At 48.1% G+C, this 13,077-nt stretch overlaps 1 protein-coding gene across 2 annotated transcripts in view; it reads right to left on the bottom strand.

Annotated features, from left to right (window-relative positions):
- The window catches only part of trrap (transformation/transcription domain associated protein), a 54,982-nt gene that overhangs the window by 3,820 nt on the left and 38,085 nt on the right, over positions 1-13,077 (bottom strand). For both annotated transcript variants that reach the window (XM_023341050.1, XM_023341051.1), the window contains 8 exons: positions 12,440-12,558; positions 11,691-11,837; positions 6,991-7,091; positions 6,243-6,444; positions 5,963-6,124; positions 3,992-4,082; positions 3,336-3,541; positions 2,010-2,271 (listed from right to left, as the gene is read on the bottom strand). In XM_023341050.1, the coding sequence (XP_023196818.1) occupies positions 2,010-2,271; positions 3,336-3,541; positions 3,992-4,082; positions 5,963-6,124; positions 6,243-6,444; positions 6,991-7,091; positions 11,691-11,837; positions 12,440-12,558 (1,290 nt within the window). The remainder of the gene's footprint in view (positions 1-2,009; positions 2,272-3,335; positions 3,542-3,991; positions 4,083-5,962; positions 6,125-6,242; positions 6,445-6,990; positions 7,092-11,690; positions 11,838-12,439; positions 12,559-13,077) is intronic.

Below are 13,077 nucleotides of genomic sequence, written 5' to 3'. Positions count from 1 at the left end.
TGGATCCATGAAACCTGGAAAAGTTTTCCACCCCACTTTAAAACAGCCACCGTTCCCACTCTCCTCCTCCAGACCGTCACAGCCTGTACGCGCTGCAGAGCTGGAGCTGAGTTATAAACATCGCTCAGCGCTGAGCAGGAGAGGAAACTAACTCCTCAGAGTCACGATGCTGCAGAACAGCAGCAGGGCCTCATGTGTAAAGCGTTAAAAAAATGTGCGCCGCCGTATTTTACGCACAAATCGGCATCAAACAAATGAACTTTGGTTCAAAGTTGGCATAAATATACGCATACGTTTTCGCTGGCGTGAAAATGTGCAGCAGCCACTCAAACTTTTTCTGTGGACAATAATAAACTGCAAACCAAAATCCACTGAGACCCGACGACATTCAGTTATTTAGACCAAGAAGTTTCAAACCCGATAATTTATGATTTTAATATTTTATTGTTTAAACGATGGAACTGAACCGCATTTATCCTCAGACAATAAGCTAACACAAAATAAAGAAAATAGAAATAGAGGATGTGAAAACCTCAATGTAAATAATCATGTTGCTCAGTTTGTGTCTCATAAAGATGAAATTCATCGTCTGAATGCATCTATTTATTCTCACTAGAGAGAAACCAGGGCTGATCAAACAGTTTGATTATTGAAGGTGATCAGGTGTGGAGACAATCCCAGGTATATCAGTAGCTGCATCAAGGTGAGCCGCTACCTGAGGAGCTTTGGCTCTGATGGAGAACATGGAGCCATTGATCAGAGATCAGATTGATCTGATGGTTTCTGAGCGTTTAGATTCATCCAGACTGATCATCCTGGAGCTCTGAGCAGAACTTAAAGCAGGTACCGGTACCGGTACCGGTCCAGCTGCAGCCGTCCTCCAGTGGAGCCGCCCGCTTTGTGAATGCGCCTTATGGACAGAAATCATCTGGACTCTGTAAATGTAACTTCTGCTCATGATTCCTGGATTCAGAAGAAACGTTTAAATCCCGGCTGAACGCTCTGCTGCTCTGAGATCTTTAGGGTTCATTTGGAGGTTTTTTCTTTAATTTTTACATTTTTTTAAGTGAAAGCACCTTTTAAATAAAATATATAATAACTATTATAAATACTATTCTGCCACAAACAAGGATGTTGCCATGGTTACGGCTTCACATGGCGACTTCCTAGTATTTATACCAAATTACATTAATATGTATTTATGGAGGCGACAGGCGGAGCAGCAGCTGCAAATCAGGATTTATAAAGGAAAGGAGCGCAGCACGGCTCCATACATCCAAATTGTTTTGTGCGCCGCACTTTTCTACATTGACACCTGAGGCCCCTGGACTCCTGGCTTGGTTCACCAGGAAGCTGCTGACTTTTGACCTTTTATTTATTTACGTTTCGACTGACTGGAATTACTTGATGTTAGCGAGACCATGGCGTCTCTATCTGCCGTCTCCATGGCAACCACAGCCTGAAGACTCAACGCTGCCTCTAGTGGATCATGGAGGAAATCACATCCAGCTGGAAAATAACTTCAGTGCAGGAATAAAACATCTGGAACCAAGAACGACCAATCAAAACAGCCGGTTGGTCGGACCCGGTTTGTACCGGTTTAAACTGGTCCCAGTGAACAGCAGTCTGGTTCCCTCATGCAGAGCAAAACCAGGCTGGAGCCCCACAGGCGCCGCAGCTCCACTGCAGCTGCAGCAACAGCAGGGAATCTGAGACGCTTTTTCTCTCAGCTGCTCAGAGAAACTAAACCATCTGGTTCTGGTTCTGGTCCTAGGAGGAGGAAACTCAGATTTAGTTCCTTGTGAATCTGAGTCAAACTGGTGGAGTAAATCCCCGGCTGGTGCTGCAGAAATGTGACGAATGATTTTCCAATATAAATCTGAAAAGTGTGGCATGCAATTGTTTTCATATTCCTCCCAAAAAAATAAAAAATGAATCCAGAGGAGCTAGTTTCCTATAGATATGCCACAATTAGTGAAGAGACCCTCCAGGTGTGTGCCTGAGCCAACCTGTGGTGAACTGGCCCTTCATCTTCTGGAAGACGGGGTCCTGAGCGGTGGCCTGGGCCCGGCGGGCCAGCGACTCTGAAGCGGCGCTGGAGAACATGGTGGACACGTTGGACACGTTCTCCAGGCCCACACCAAACGTGCTCACCAACTTCTTCACAAAGTTCAGCGTGTGAGGCGTGATCTTGGCGTCCGACACGGCGCCGCTCTTCTCAAACGCCACAGAGTAGCATTTAGCTAGGCCCTGCTGCAGCTGCCGCAGCACCTGCAGGTGGAGGAGGAGGAGGGTTAGACCTTCATCAGCTGCTCCATTAGTGCTGGACAGGAGCACGTTTCACTGACAGGAAGGTGAGGATGAAGAGTGAATTCAGCAGAGACGAGGAGGACGAAAAACATGAAACAACCTCTTTGGTAATTTACATGTTCAGTTCCGATGAAGAAATATTAGGAATATGGATTTTAATGCATTCAATTAGATTAATTATGTAGATTTTTCAAACAATAAGCAGCATTAATCACTTTGTATGTTTTATATATTAAGGTTCTGCCTGGAACCCTAACCCCACCTGTAAGCCTGATGCTAAAGCTACATTGCTAACAGCAGCGATGGAGGCCGATTCTCTAGGTTAGTTTCTGTTTCTACATGATCTGATTGGACGATGGAAGAGACTGTTGTTGTGTTCAAGTTGTGCTAACAGCAGTTAGCCTGTCAGCAGCCATGCTAGCCTAAAATAGCATCTGAATGCTAACATGTAGCAGCTAATGCTAATGTCAGCATCCACAGTCCAGATTTCTAAAGAAGCTCCATAAATGATGAGAAACTCTGAGATGAACTCATCTGACGTTCAGATCTGATCATATTTATTAAATAACTTAGCAGAAAAAAGAGAATTTGATGAAAATGTTAATTATTTAGTAGATTTACCTTTTTAGTCACGCGGACCGGTCAGCCCTTCGCAATCTTGCTACGGACCAGGGGGGAGCGGGTTACCCTAACCCTAACTCATTCTGCTGCAAGTTGGCTCAATTTTGATGCCCAAGACGTAAGCTGTAAAATCCGGTTTAGGATTTTCAAAATAAAAGATCCAGAAGTAGTTCATTATTTCTTGCGCGGCCCGGTACCAATTGGTCCGTGGCCCGGTGGTTGGGGACCACTGCTTTAGAAAGTTGACCAGGCCGACCCGGAGATAAACACCAGCAGCCTCACTGGGACGACGTGGAGGGACGGTTTAAAATGTGACTAGTTAATGACAGACCTTGTAGTTAACCATGGTAACCAGCTGTGGGTGGCTGTAACCATGGTAACCAGCTGTGGGTGTTGCGCCTCACCTCCTCATGCCAGTTCTCCCTGAACCAAACCATCTGGTCCACAATCCCCTCCAGAGACGACAGCAGCGTCGGGTGAAGCTCCCGCTGCATGTGCATGATGCGGCTGCAGCGCCACATCGGCGCCGTGGCCCGGATGGGGCCCGGGTCGGACGCCCCCGAGTGAGGCTGGGCCCCCACCGAGCCGGGCTGCTGCTGGCCGGACGAATCTGAAACGCAGAGACATCAGGAAATCCTGATGGCAGTTCTACATCCGGGTCTGGACCAGAACGGAGCAACCGGGTCTGGACCAGAACGGAGCAACCGGGTCTGGACCAGAACGGAGCAACCGGGTCTGGACCAGAACCGAGCAACGGCAACCAAACTAATCCACGATTCTATATTTAAAGACAAATCTGAAAAGTGTGGCGGAATGTTTAGTTCCTGTGAGAACATCTGAGATCTTCAACATCACGTCTAGATGCAGTGGTGGACTGAGGTCTGGACTTTGACTAGGCCGTTGTAACAACACTGCCCCTGAGTGGCTTCCTGTCACATTTTACCCTAAACACATGCAGGTTGTGGTTGCCATGAGAACCACTGCCAGGGTGTGAATACTTTTGAAAGCCTCTTTAGGCTCTGGTTTGTCTTCCAATGGGTCAAAGGTCGGGGCGACTCACCGCTCTTGTAGCGCTCCCGCTGCTCGATCTTCAGGGTCAGGTAGAGCGTCCGGATGGGGAAGTAGACGGCCTGCGGGTAGACGCGCCCCACCTGGCGGGAATAGCAGGGTCAAAGGTCACACACTGACCCCAAAGAAGAGGAAGACACTGATGAAGATAAACGGTCAGCAGGAGAGAGAGAGAGAGAGAGAGCGCTACGCCTCATTCATTGGTTTAACTTTATTTTGAAAAGTTTTTGAAGCATTTTGATTCGTTGTCATGATAAAATTAATTTATTGATGTTAAATAAACTGACTGTATAATATCAAATATTATATTTACAAGCTTCTCCAGTTTGTTGCACAAAAATGTCAACAAATATCAGCAGAATAGAAAATATGATTCAATGCAACGTCAGTGAATAAATCTCCCTTCATTCAGCCAGAGGCGTCCCTGCGGAAGCCTGTTTAAAATACAAATGTTTTTTAATGAAATTTGTGTTTGTGGCAGTATAATACTGCAGCCTCCTAAAACTTACTGTAAAAATTAGTTTTTTATCAGAATATTTCTTATCACAATCGTGCCAAATTCTGGTGATCAAACTGAGTCTGTATCGCCTGGTTCTAGGAGTTGAACGACTTCAGATTTATTTATTTTATTTATTTATTTCCTCCCCTCCAGGGTCTTTTGTGGGCTCTAGTGTCCCTTATATGAAAGTGGGCTGACAGGAAAGGGGGAAGACATGTGGGAAATGTCGCTGGGTCCGGGAATCGAACCCGCGACGGCCGTATCGAGGACTCAAGGCCTCCAAACGTGGGTGGCGCTGTCCCCTACGCCACCACGGTACGCCCCACTTCAGATTTTTTAAGGTCGACTACAACATGATAAAAGTCACGTCAAAGTCGATTAGTCGCTGTGATGTCATAGTGACGCAAGTTAGACTTTATCAGCTAAATTCACAGCAAATATTGATGAAAAACAGCTTTAAATAAATTATTATGCAGAATTAATAGAACAAGAAACAGAACTTTATCCTGAACTTCTTCCTGAGTGGAGATCGCCTCCATCAGGCCCTCAGGGTGAAGCTTGGACTTTGTTTCCAGATGTTAGACAGTATTTTTATAAGAGCGTAAAGCTGCCAGGTTAGAAGCTTCAATAGCAGAGAGACGCCGATCAGCTGGAGGGATAAAAAAGCCTGACATCATGACGCCTTGTCCCACATTACTCCTGTAGTCTCTAGGAAGATGTTTTTCAGCACTAGTTGCTTTTATTTGGGGCAGAGAGGATCTGATCCAGGAAGCAAACCGGACAACCAATCAGATAAAGGGGCGGGGCTAGGCACATAAACCGACCAACCAGCAGCAGCCAGAAGCTTCACTGTTTCAGGGACGTGCAGTTATTAATTATTGATAATTAGGAACACAGTGAGAAGAAGAACAGTAATTTATTGTGGTAATAATAAACTGATTGTGTTCATTAACACCAGAAGCTAACAGCCAGGCTGAGACTGTTAGCTTCTACTGGTTGTACTGGTTCTGGTGGTAATACTGGTTCTACTGGTCCTGATTATTTTGATGGTTCTACTGCTCCTGATGGTTCTACTGGTTCTGTTGGGTCCAGCTCTGAGGAGAGGATTCAGCTGCCTGATGATCTCCAGCTGTAAGATCAGCTTCTTTAACTTGTGTGTTTATAATAATCCTGGATAATCATTTATCATAATTAAATGATTATCCAGGATTATAATCCTGGCTAGTGCAGGATTATAATAATCCCAGCCACGATAGCCAGGATTATAATAATCCTGCACTAGCCAGAGCTAACTGGTCCCACTTTTAATTTCTGGCTCGGTTCTCGCGGCGCGATGCGATATTAAGGTTAATTTCTTCAACAAATAATTTAAAAACAAATTGAGCTGAAAGAAGAGCAGAGAGAGATGAAGATGAGGAAGACTGATTTCCTCCCAGCGACGGGGTGGAGATGTTCAGGTCTCACCTGGCTGATGAGGTTGAGCAGCGGTTTGCCCTCTGACCCCACCAGGCAGGTCAGCAGCTGAGGAATCCAGGCCAGCCATTGGATGGGAGGAACGCCAATGCAATATTTATCCACGGCGTCCGCCAGGGTGTTCTTATCGTCAAAGCTCAGCAGCCAGAGGACCTGCAGGGAGGAACACAGACTGCTACTGCTGCACTGCCATCCACCCAGTGATCAGGTGTAGATTGGGTCAGGAGACGGGCGGTTCGATATGGAGGATCCTGACGATGTCCCCACTCACCTTGGCCAGGTACTTGCGGGACTTGCTCTCGTTCTGGTGGCGGCAGGCGTGCAGGTAGCAGGTGATGGCAGAGACGCCCAGGTGCAGCTGGCGGTCTTTAACGAAGATGTTCTCCAGGTAATCTCCCCACATGGCCCAGGCCTTGACCAGGACATCGTGCATCTGCACCGCCGCCGAGAACGCCTTGTTGGCCTCCTCCGACCTGCAGGGGGAGGACAAGAGGGGACAGGGGTCAGAGGAGGCGGAGCCAGGGAACAGGAGGGGGTGGAGCCAATGATCAGATGGGGCGGAGTCAGGATGACAAAGAGGTACCAAAAAGAAGAAGACTCCCGTTAGAATCCTGATTCTCATTTCCTATGATTCAAAATCAATCTAAAATATCGAAATTTAGATTTCGACATTTTAGATTAAAAAATAAAACAAATGCTCTTTCTGTCGGCCTCCATTTTGTAACTACGTGGGAAGTCCTGATGTTGCCATGGAGACGGTACAGGAACATTACCGAAACAAAGGGGAAGCTACAGAAACAAAATGGATTCCAGTGGCTCCGTCTTCGTAGAAGGAAACATTTGGACTCTTTTGGGTTTTTACCGAATTCCCAGGAAGAAAACCGAACTGGACATAAGCTTCACAAAAGTTCAAAAATGGAGACAAAGAACTTCAAGAACACAGCTAGTGGGCTAAAAGCTAACAGGTTAGCTGAGGAGCATCGAACTGAGGAAACAGGATGTAAGAGGAGGCAGTGTACTTGTTGATCTGGGCCAGGAACATGCCCTTGAGAGCGTAGAACTCGGCGGTCATCTCCTTGGTGAAATACTTGAGGTTGGTCGACTCGATCACCTCCAGGCCCTGAGAGCACAAGCAGAGAGACTCTGATTATTGCTCTGCAGATAAGAGCGGAGCAGCTCTGTTCGTTGGAGGGAAGGTCGACAGGAAGCAGAACTTCCATTACGGAGCGCCTCTGATTAGGTGTCTCCATGCGGCGGCGTGACAAACGAGGCGCGGCGCGGGAGGAGATGCAGAGGGAACGATGTCTGCTGGCTCTGCTAATGACTAGCGGCGAGGCGAAGGCGCCATTAATCAGAGCGCTGTGCGGCTCAACAGCAGCCGCCGCGCTGATGCGTCCCTGCTACGACCTGCAGCCACCCCTACGGCAGGCAGTTTCACATTAAATCAGCTGTTGGACAGCCCAGACACCTCAGACCGGTTCATTCAGATTTCTCTAATTGCAGATTTATCATCCAGCTGTTTGGAGGCATCTGCACTGAATTACTGACAATCTGAAACAGATTTCAGTTACAAACTAGTTATAAAGTAAATCTGAGACATTTCACTGTTTGTTTTGACTGGTCATAATTCAAATGACCGGTAAATGGATTTCTTAAATGTGTTTTTATATAGCAGAGATAAAAGATTTGACTGGTCCACATTAAACTGCAGATATTCTGAAATAATGACTCAGCAAACTAACCCACAAATCCTTTTAAGAAATCTCCAAATGAGATATCTGGAACATTTTTTAATCACAACAGCTTTTTAATTTCAGATATCTTGAGTTAATATTCTGACTGGTGATAATCACTATATCTGGATTATCTGGAATAATTAATCTAGTCAAAATGTCCCAGATTTAGGGAGCATTTTGAAATTTCAATAAAAAATGAAAGATGTTCCAGTTTCAGCTTGCAGCTCTTTCTGCTCTAAACTGTTTTAGATGCAGTTTATGTCTCAGCAGAGAATAATAGGAAAAGTTCTGGAGATTTCTGCAGCATTCTTCAAGCTAATGAAATTCTCGTCTTCAACTCTCATCCTGCTGCAATTTCCTACTTTGTGGTATTTTCTGAGTATGCAGGCAACTGTTTGGACAGCTAAGAGGAACCAGAAGGGGGCCTTGCATGCAATTCTTAATTCAGATACCTAACAATGTCAATTTGGCGAGTCTCAAGTTCTAGAGCAGTGACCCTTCATGACGGAGCTGGAGCTGGATAATGGCAAGATGGCGGCGCGTGTAGACGCTGCGGCTCGGAGCTCCTGTGTTTTCGTTTTTTTTTTACTTGTTTTTATTGATATCTTCGCTCAACACACTACTGGAAGCCGTTACAACTTACATCAGATTAGAACTGTGGGACATAGGAACACAGTTTGGACTTCACACACCCACCAAGCTGGACTTTATTCCTCCAGAGCTGCTACGAACACCTGGGACTATGATCATTCCCCCCCTGCTGCCAAGGCGACGGAGGAGGCAGCGCAAACAAAAGAGGGGTAAGAGAGCTGGCGTGCGTGCTAGGCTACAAGCTAGCCCTCACAGACCGGCCCTCCCCAGCCTCTTCCTCGCCAATGCCAGGTCCCTCGTCAACAAAATCGACGAGATGCGACTCCGGATTACTTCTCGCCGGATGGACAGCTGTGTGACTGTTGTCACAGAGACCTGGCTGGATGACAACATCCCGGACGCAGCGGTGGAGATAACGGGGCGCGCTCTGTTCCGGGCGGATCGGACTGCAGCTTCGGGTAAGGGCAGAGGCGGAGGTTTGGCATTGTATGTACACAATGCCTGGTGTACAGCCACACACTCTGTCGGAACATTCTGCTCTCCTGACTTGGAATATCTGGCGGTGAAATGCAGACCCTTCAAGTTGGTGAGAGAACTCTCGTCCATTGTGATCGTGGCCGTCTACATACCACCAAGGGCTAATGCTAAGCTAGCATTAGAGGAGCTGTACTGATCAGCGTGCAGATGAACTCCAACCCGGAGGCGGCCGTGATTGTGGCGGGGGACTTTAATCACGTGGAACTGAAGGCTGTGTTTCCCAAATTCCACAAATCCATAAACTTTCCCACCAGAGACAATAACATTTTGGATCAGGTACTGCAATATCCCCGGAGCCTACAAGGCTGTAGCAGCTCCACATCTGGGCATGTCTGACCACATCTCAGTGGAGCTGATTCCTGTCTACAAGCCTCTGGCCTGCAGAACTAAGCCGACCACCAGAATAGTTCAGGTCTGGACTGAGGAGGCCTCCTCTGCACTTCAGGACTGCTTTGAGCATACAGACTGGAGTGTGTTCAGGGACGGCGCAGACTTGGAGGAATACTCATCGTCCGTTCTGTCCTATGTTCAGTTCTGCACCGACTCTGTGCTCCCTGTTAAGACCATAAAAGTGTTTCCAAACCAGAAACCATGGCTGGACAGCACAGTACGGGCCCTGCTGAAAGCCCGGGATGCTGCCTACAGGTCTGGAGACAGGTTGGCTTATAGCAGGGCCCGGTCGGAACTGAAAAAAGGTATTAAGCAGGCCAAGCTCCAGTACAAACAGCAGATTGAGGAACATTTCATCAACAACAACCCCCGAAGCATGTGGAGAGGCATTAGAACCATGACGGACTACAAACACAGCACTCAGCTGACCAGCCGCGACCCCACCCTGCCTGACACCTTAAACAGTTTCTTTGCCCGCTTTGACACGGCGGGCAGCAGAGAAGCCGTACATCTACCCCAACTGGAAGAGCAGCACCAGCCCCTCGTCCTACAGAAGCATCAGGTGACGTCCACCTTGAGGAGGATCAACACCCACAAAGCTCCAGGACCGGACAAGGTGTCAGGCCAGACACTGAAAACCTGCGCCGACCAGCTGGCAGGAGTGTTTCTGGACATTTTCAATCTGTCCCTGCAGCTCGCCACGGTTCCTGAGTGTCTCAAGTCTTCCACCATCATCCCTGTACCGAAGAAGAGGTCCATCACCAGCCTGAACGATTACCGGCCTGTCGCTCTGACCCCGGTGATCATGAAGTGCTTTGAGAGGATTCTTCTGAGGTACATCAGAGACTTCATCCCCGCAAACCTGGACAGCCTTCAGTTCGCCTACAGAGCGAACCGGTCAACAGAGGATGCTGTCTCCATCACTCTGCACACAGCCCTGACCCATCTGCAGCATCCCAACACCTACGTCAGGATGCTATTTGTAGACTTCAGCTCAGCATTTAACACCGTCATCCCAGACAAGCTGGTGCTGAAGCTACTCGAGGTGGGGCTGCCCGCTTCACTGTGCCACTGGATCAGAGACTTCCTCACCAACAGAATAAGTGGCTCAACATCGTCCCCACTGGTCCTCAACACAGGCACGCCGCAGGGCTGTGTGCTCAGCCCAGCTCTCTTCACCCTGTTTACACACGACTGCGTGGCCATCCACCCCACCAACACAGTCGTGAAGTACGCGGACGACACAACAGTAGTGGGTCTCATTTCAGACAACAACGAGACCCACTACAGAGAGGAGATTCTGCAGCTCACTCAGTGGTGTTCAGCCAACAACTTGGTGCTGAACACAGGGAAGACCAAGGAGGTCATTGTGGATTACAGAAGGTCCAGGAGGACGGCTCACACTCCCCTTCTCATAGATGGAGAAGTGGTGGAACGTGTGGACAACATCAAGTTCCTGGGCCTCCACATCACGTCTGACCTCTCCTGGAACACAAACACCTCCCACCTGGTGAAGAAAGCACAACAAAGGCTCTTCTTCCTCAGGAAACTGAGACGGGCTGGACTTTCCTCACGGCTGCTCGTGAACTTTTACAGGGCGACGATCGAGAGCATCCTCTGCCTCAACATGACTGTGTGGTATGGTAGCTGCACAGCACTGGAGAGGAAACAACTGACACGGGTGGTGAGAACAGCACAAGGCATTGTGGGATGCCCCCTCCCAGACCTGGACTCCATTTACACAGACCGGGTCAAGAAGAGAGCTGGATCCATAGCCATGGATTCCAGCCACCCAGGCCACAGACTGTTTGTGCCGCTGCCATCAGGCAAGCGGTACAGGAATATACGGACTACAACAAATAGACTGAGAAACAGTTTCTTCCCCACAGCCGTCAGAGCCATTACTCCCTGCCGCCCCCCCCTCCCACACATATCATAACCTCGCAGTCACACATACATATCCCCCACCCCCACACAGCCATATTGTTCTGCACTTTGCACTGTCACATTATCTGTACTTTGCCATAATTGGACCTGCTGCTACTTCTTTGGATGGTTGAGTGCCTTTAGTTAATTTAGTTGTATATATTGTTATTATTATTATTGTGTGTTTGCTTATTTATACTGTATATATTTGACCTTTTGCACGGGAGCTGCAATGGAAATTTCGTTGAATTCTGTTCAATGACAATAAATGCTATCTATCTATCTATCTATCTATCTGATGGCGCTAGCGTGACCTGCCTGCATTCGCTGCGCTGGTGTTACCTGCATGCATTCGCTGCGCTGGTGTTGCCTGCATGCATTCGCTGCGCTGGTGTTGCCTGCCTGCATTCGCTGGCATTGCCTGCATTCGCTGGCATTGCCTGCATTCGCTGGTATTGCCTGCATTCGCTGCGCTGGTGTTACCTGCCTGCATTCGCTGCGCTGGTGTTACCTGCATGCATTCGCTGCGCTGGCGTTACCTGCATGCATTCGTTCTTGCCCATGACTCCGGCTAGCTGCAGGTAGCATTTGACCTGCTGCCGGATCTTCTGGAAGCAGTCGACGATGGGAACGGTGGGGATGGTGTGGATGCGGCTCAGGATGTCCAGAGCCACGTTCACCAGACCCTGAGGTTTCAGAAGACAGGAAGTGATCAGCCCACAACAGGAAGCGCTTACAGGGACAGAGCGAATGCATTGAACTGGGGTTCAGTTGAGGGTTGGAAGCAGTCAGAGTCTATTACACCGAGTTTAAATCCAAAGTCAGACGAAACATGATATCAGTTCATATTGATGGTGTTTAATGGAGGCAGTGTGTCGTTAAAAAGTTTCCCCTGGGAAACGAGTGCTAAGAACCAAGCAGTTCCTGTATTATCTGGAGTAAGAGAGGTTGTTTTTTTTTTTACAGCCTGATCTATCGTTCTTCTGACCGGGAACTCTTCCATGTTCCGGATGCAATTCAGGCAGGAAGTTCATCAGTGGTGCACTGCCTCCACTTCCTGTTCAGATCAGCTTGTGCTTCTGGGTAAAACGTTCCCATAGGAAACCCGATAATGGCCCAAAGGGTTGTAAAGCGGTTCTGAAGGGGTGGAGGTCCCGTCCGAACTGGTCCGGTTCAGCCTCTGGCTCTTCATCTGAGTTTCCACTGAGGGCGAAACGCTAACTGCTTCCAGTCCTCCTGTCCCCAGAACCCAGTCAGTCTTCCTGTGTGGGTGGAGCCTGAGCCGTACCTGCTTCCTGGCGATCTTCCCGTACTGGATGATGGCGGACGCCGAGGCGTGGACGCCCAGCATGGCGTTATTGTTGTTGGGGTCGTGCTGCGTGTTCGTCTCGTACGCCGTCACTATGGCTGCAGAGAGACAGCGGTCAAGAGGACGTTCCAGAAACCCGGGGTCCCTGAATGCATCGTTACTGCGTGTGTGTTACTGTGCATGTTGCCCTGATCTCTTCGCAGCCTTTTAAAGTCGACCCTTCCTGCCACCAAGCAGCCATCTCTCAGGGTGTGTCTATGTTACCATGGCAACACTAAGGAGAGCTACGGCGGCTAGCAGCGGGATTTTATTGTAAAATAATTCTCAATCTTTGTTTGAATAAATTCCAATAAAGTTAAATAAAAACAAACTAGACAGAATTATCTAAAACAGTTTTACAATTTTCTGCAGTAATTGTTCCATAATAGCAGCAATAAATATCAATAAATTTAAAAATGTGATTAAAATCAGTTCCTGTGAGCAGCTTAGCGATAAACACACATGGTTTAGTCAGAGACGTCCTGAAAGAAGCCTGTTTTAAATACAAATGGTTTTCATCTGTGTTTGTGGCGAAAGCTAGCATGCTAACACACAGTTAGCTACAGTAATGACGCCCC

This window comes from Xiphophorus maculatus, chromosome 10 (assembly GCF_002775205.1).
Source record: "Xiphophorus maculatus strain JP 163 A chromosome 10, X_maculatus-5.0-male, whole genome shotgun sequence".
Classification (NCBI taxonomy): domain Eukaryota; kingdom Metazoa; phylum Chordata; class Actinopteri; order Cyprinodontiformes; family Poeciliidae; genus Xiphophorus; species Xiphophorus maculatus.
Note: the sequence above shows the minus strand (reverse complement) of the source record. Positions and strands in the feature narration are given on the sequence as shown.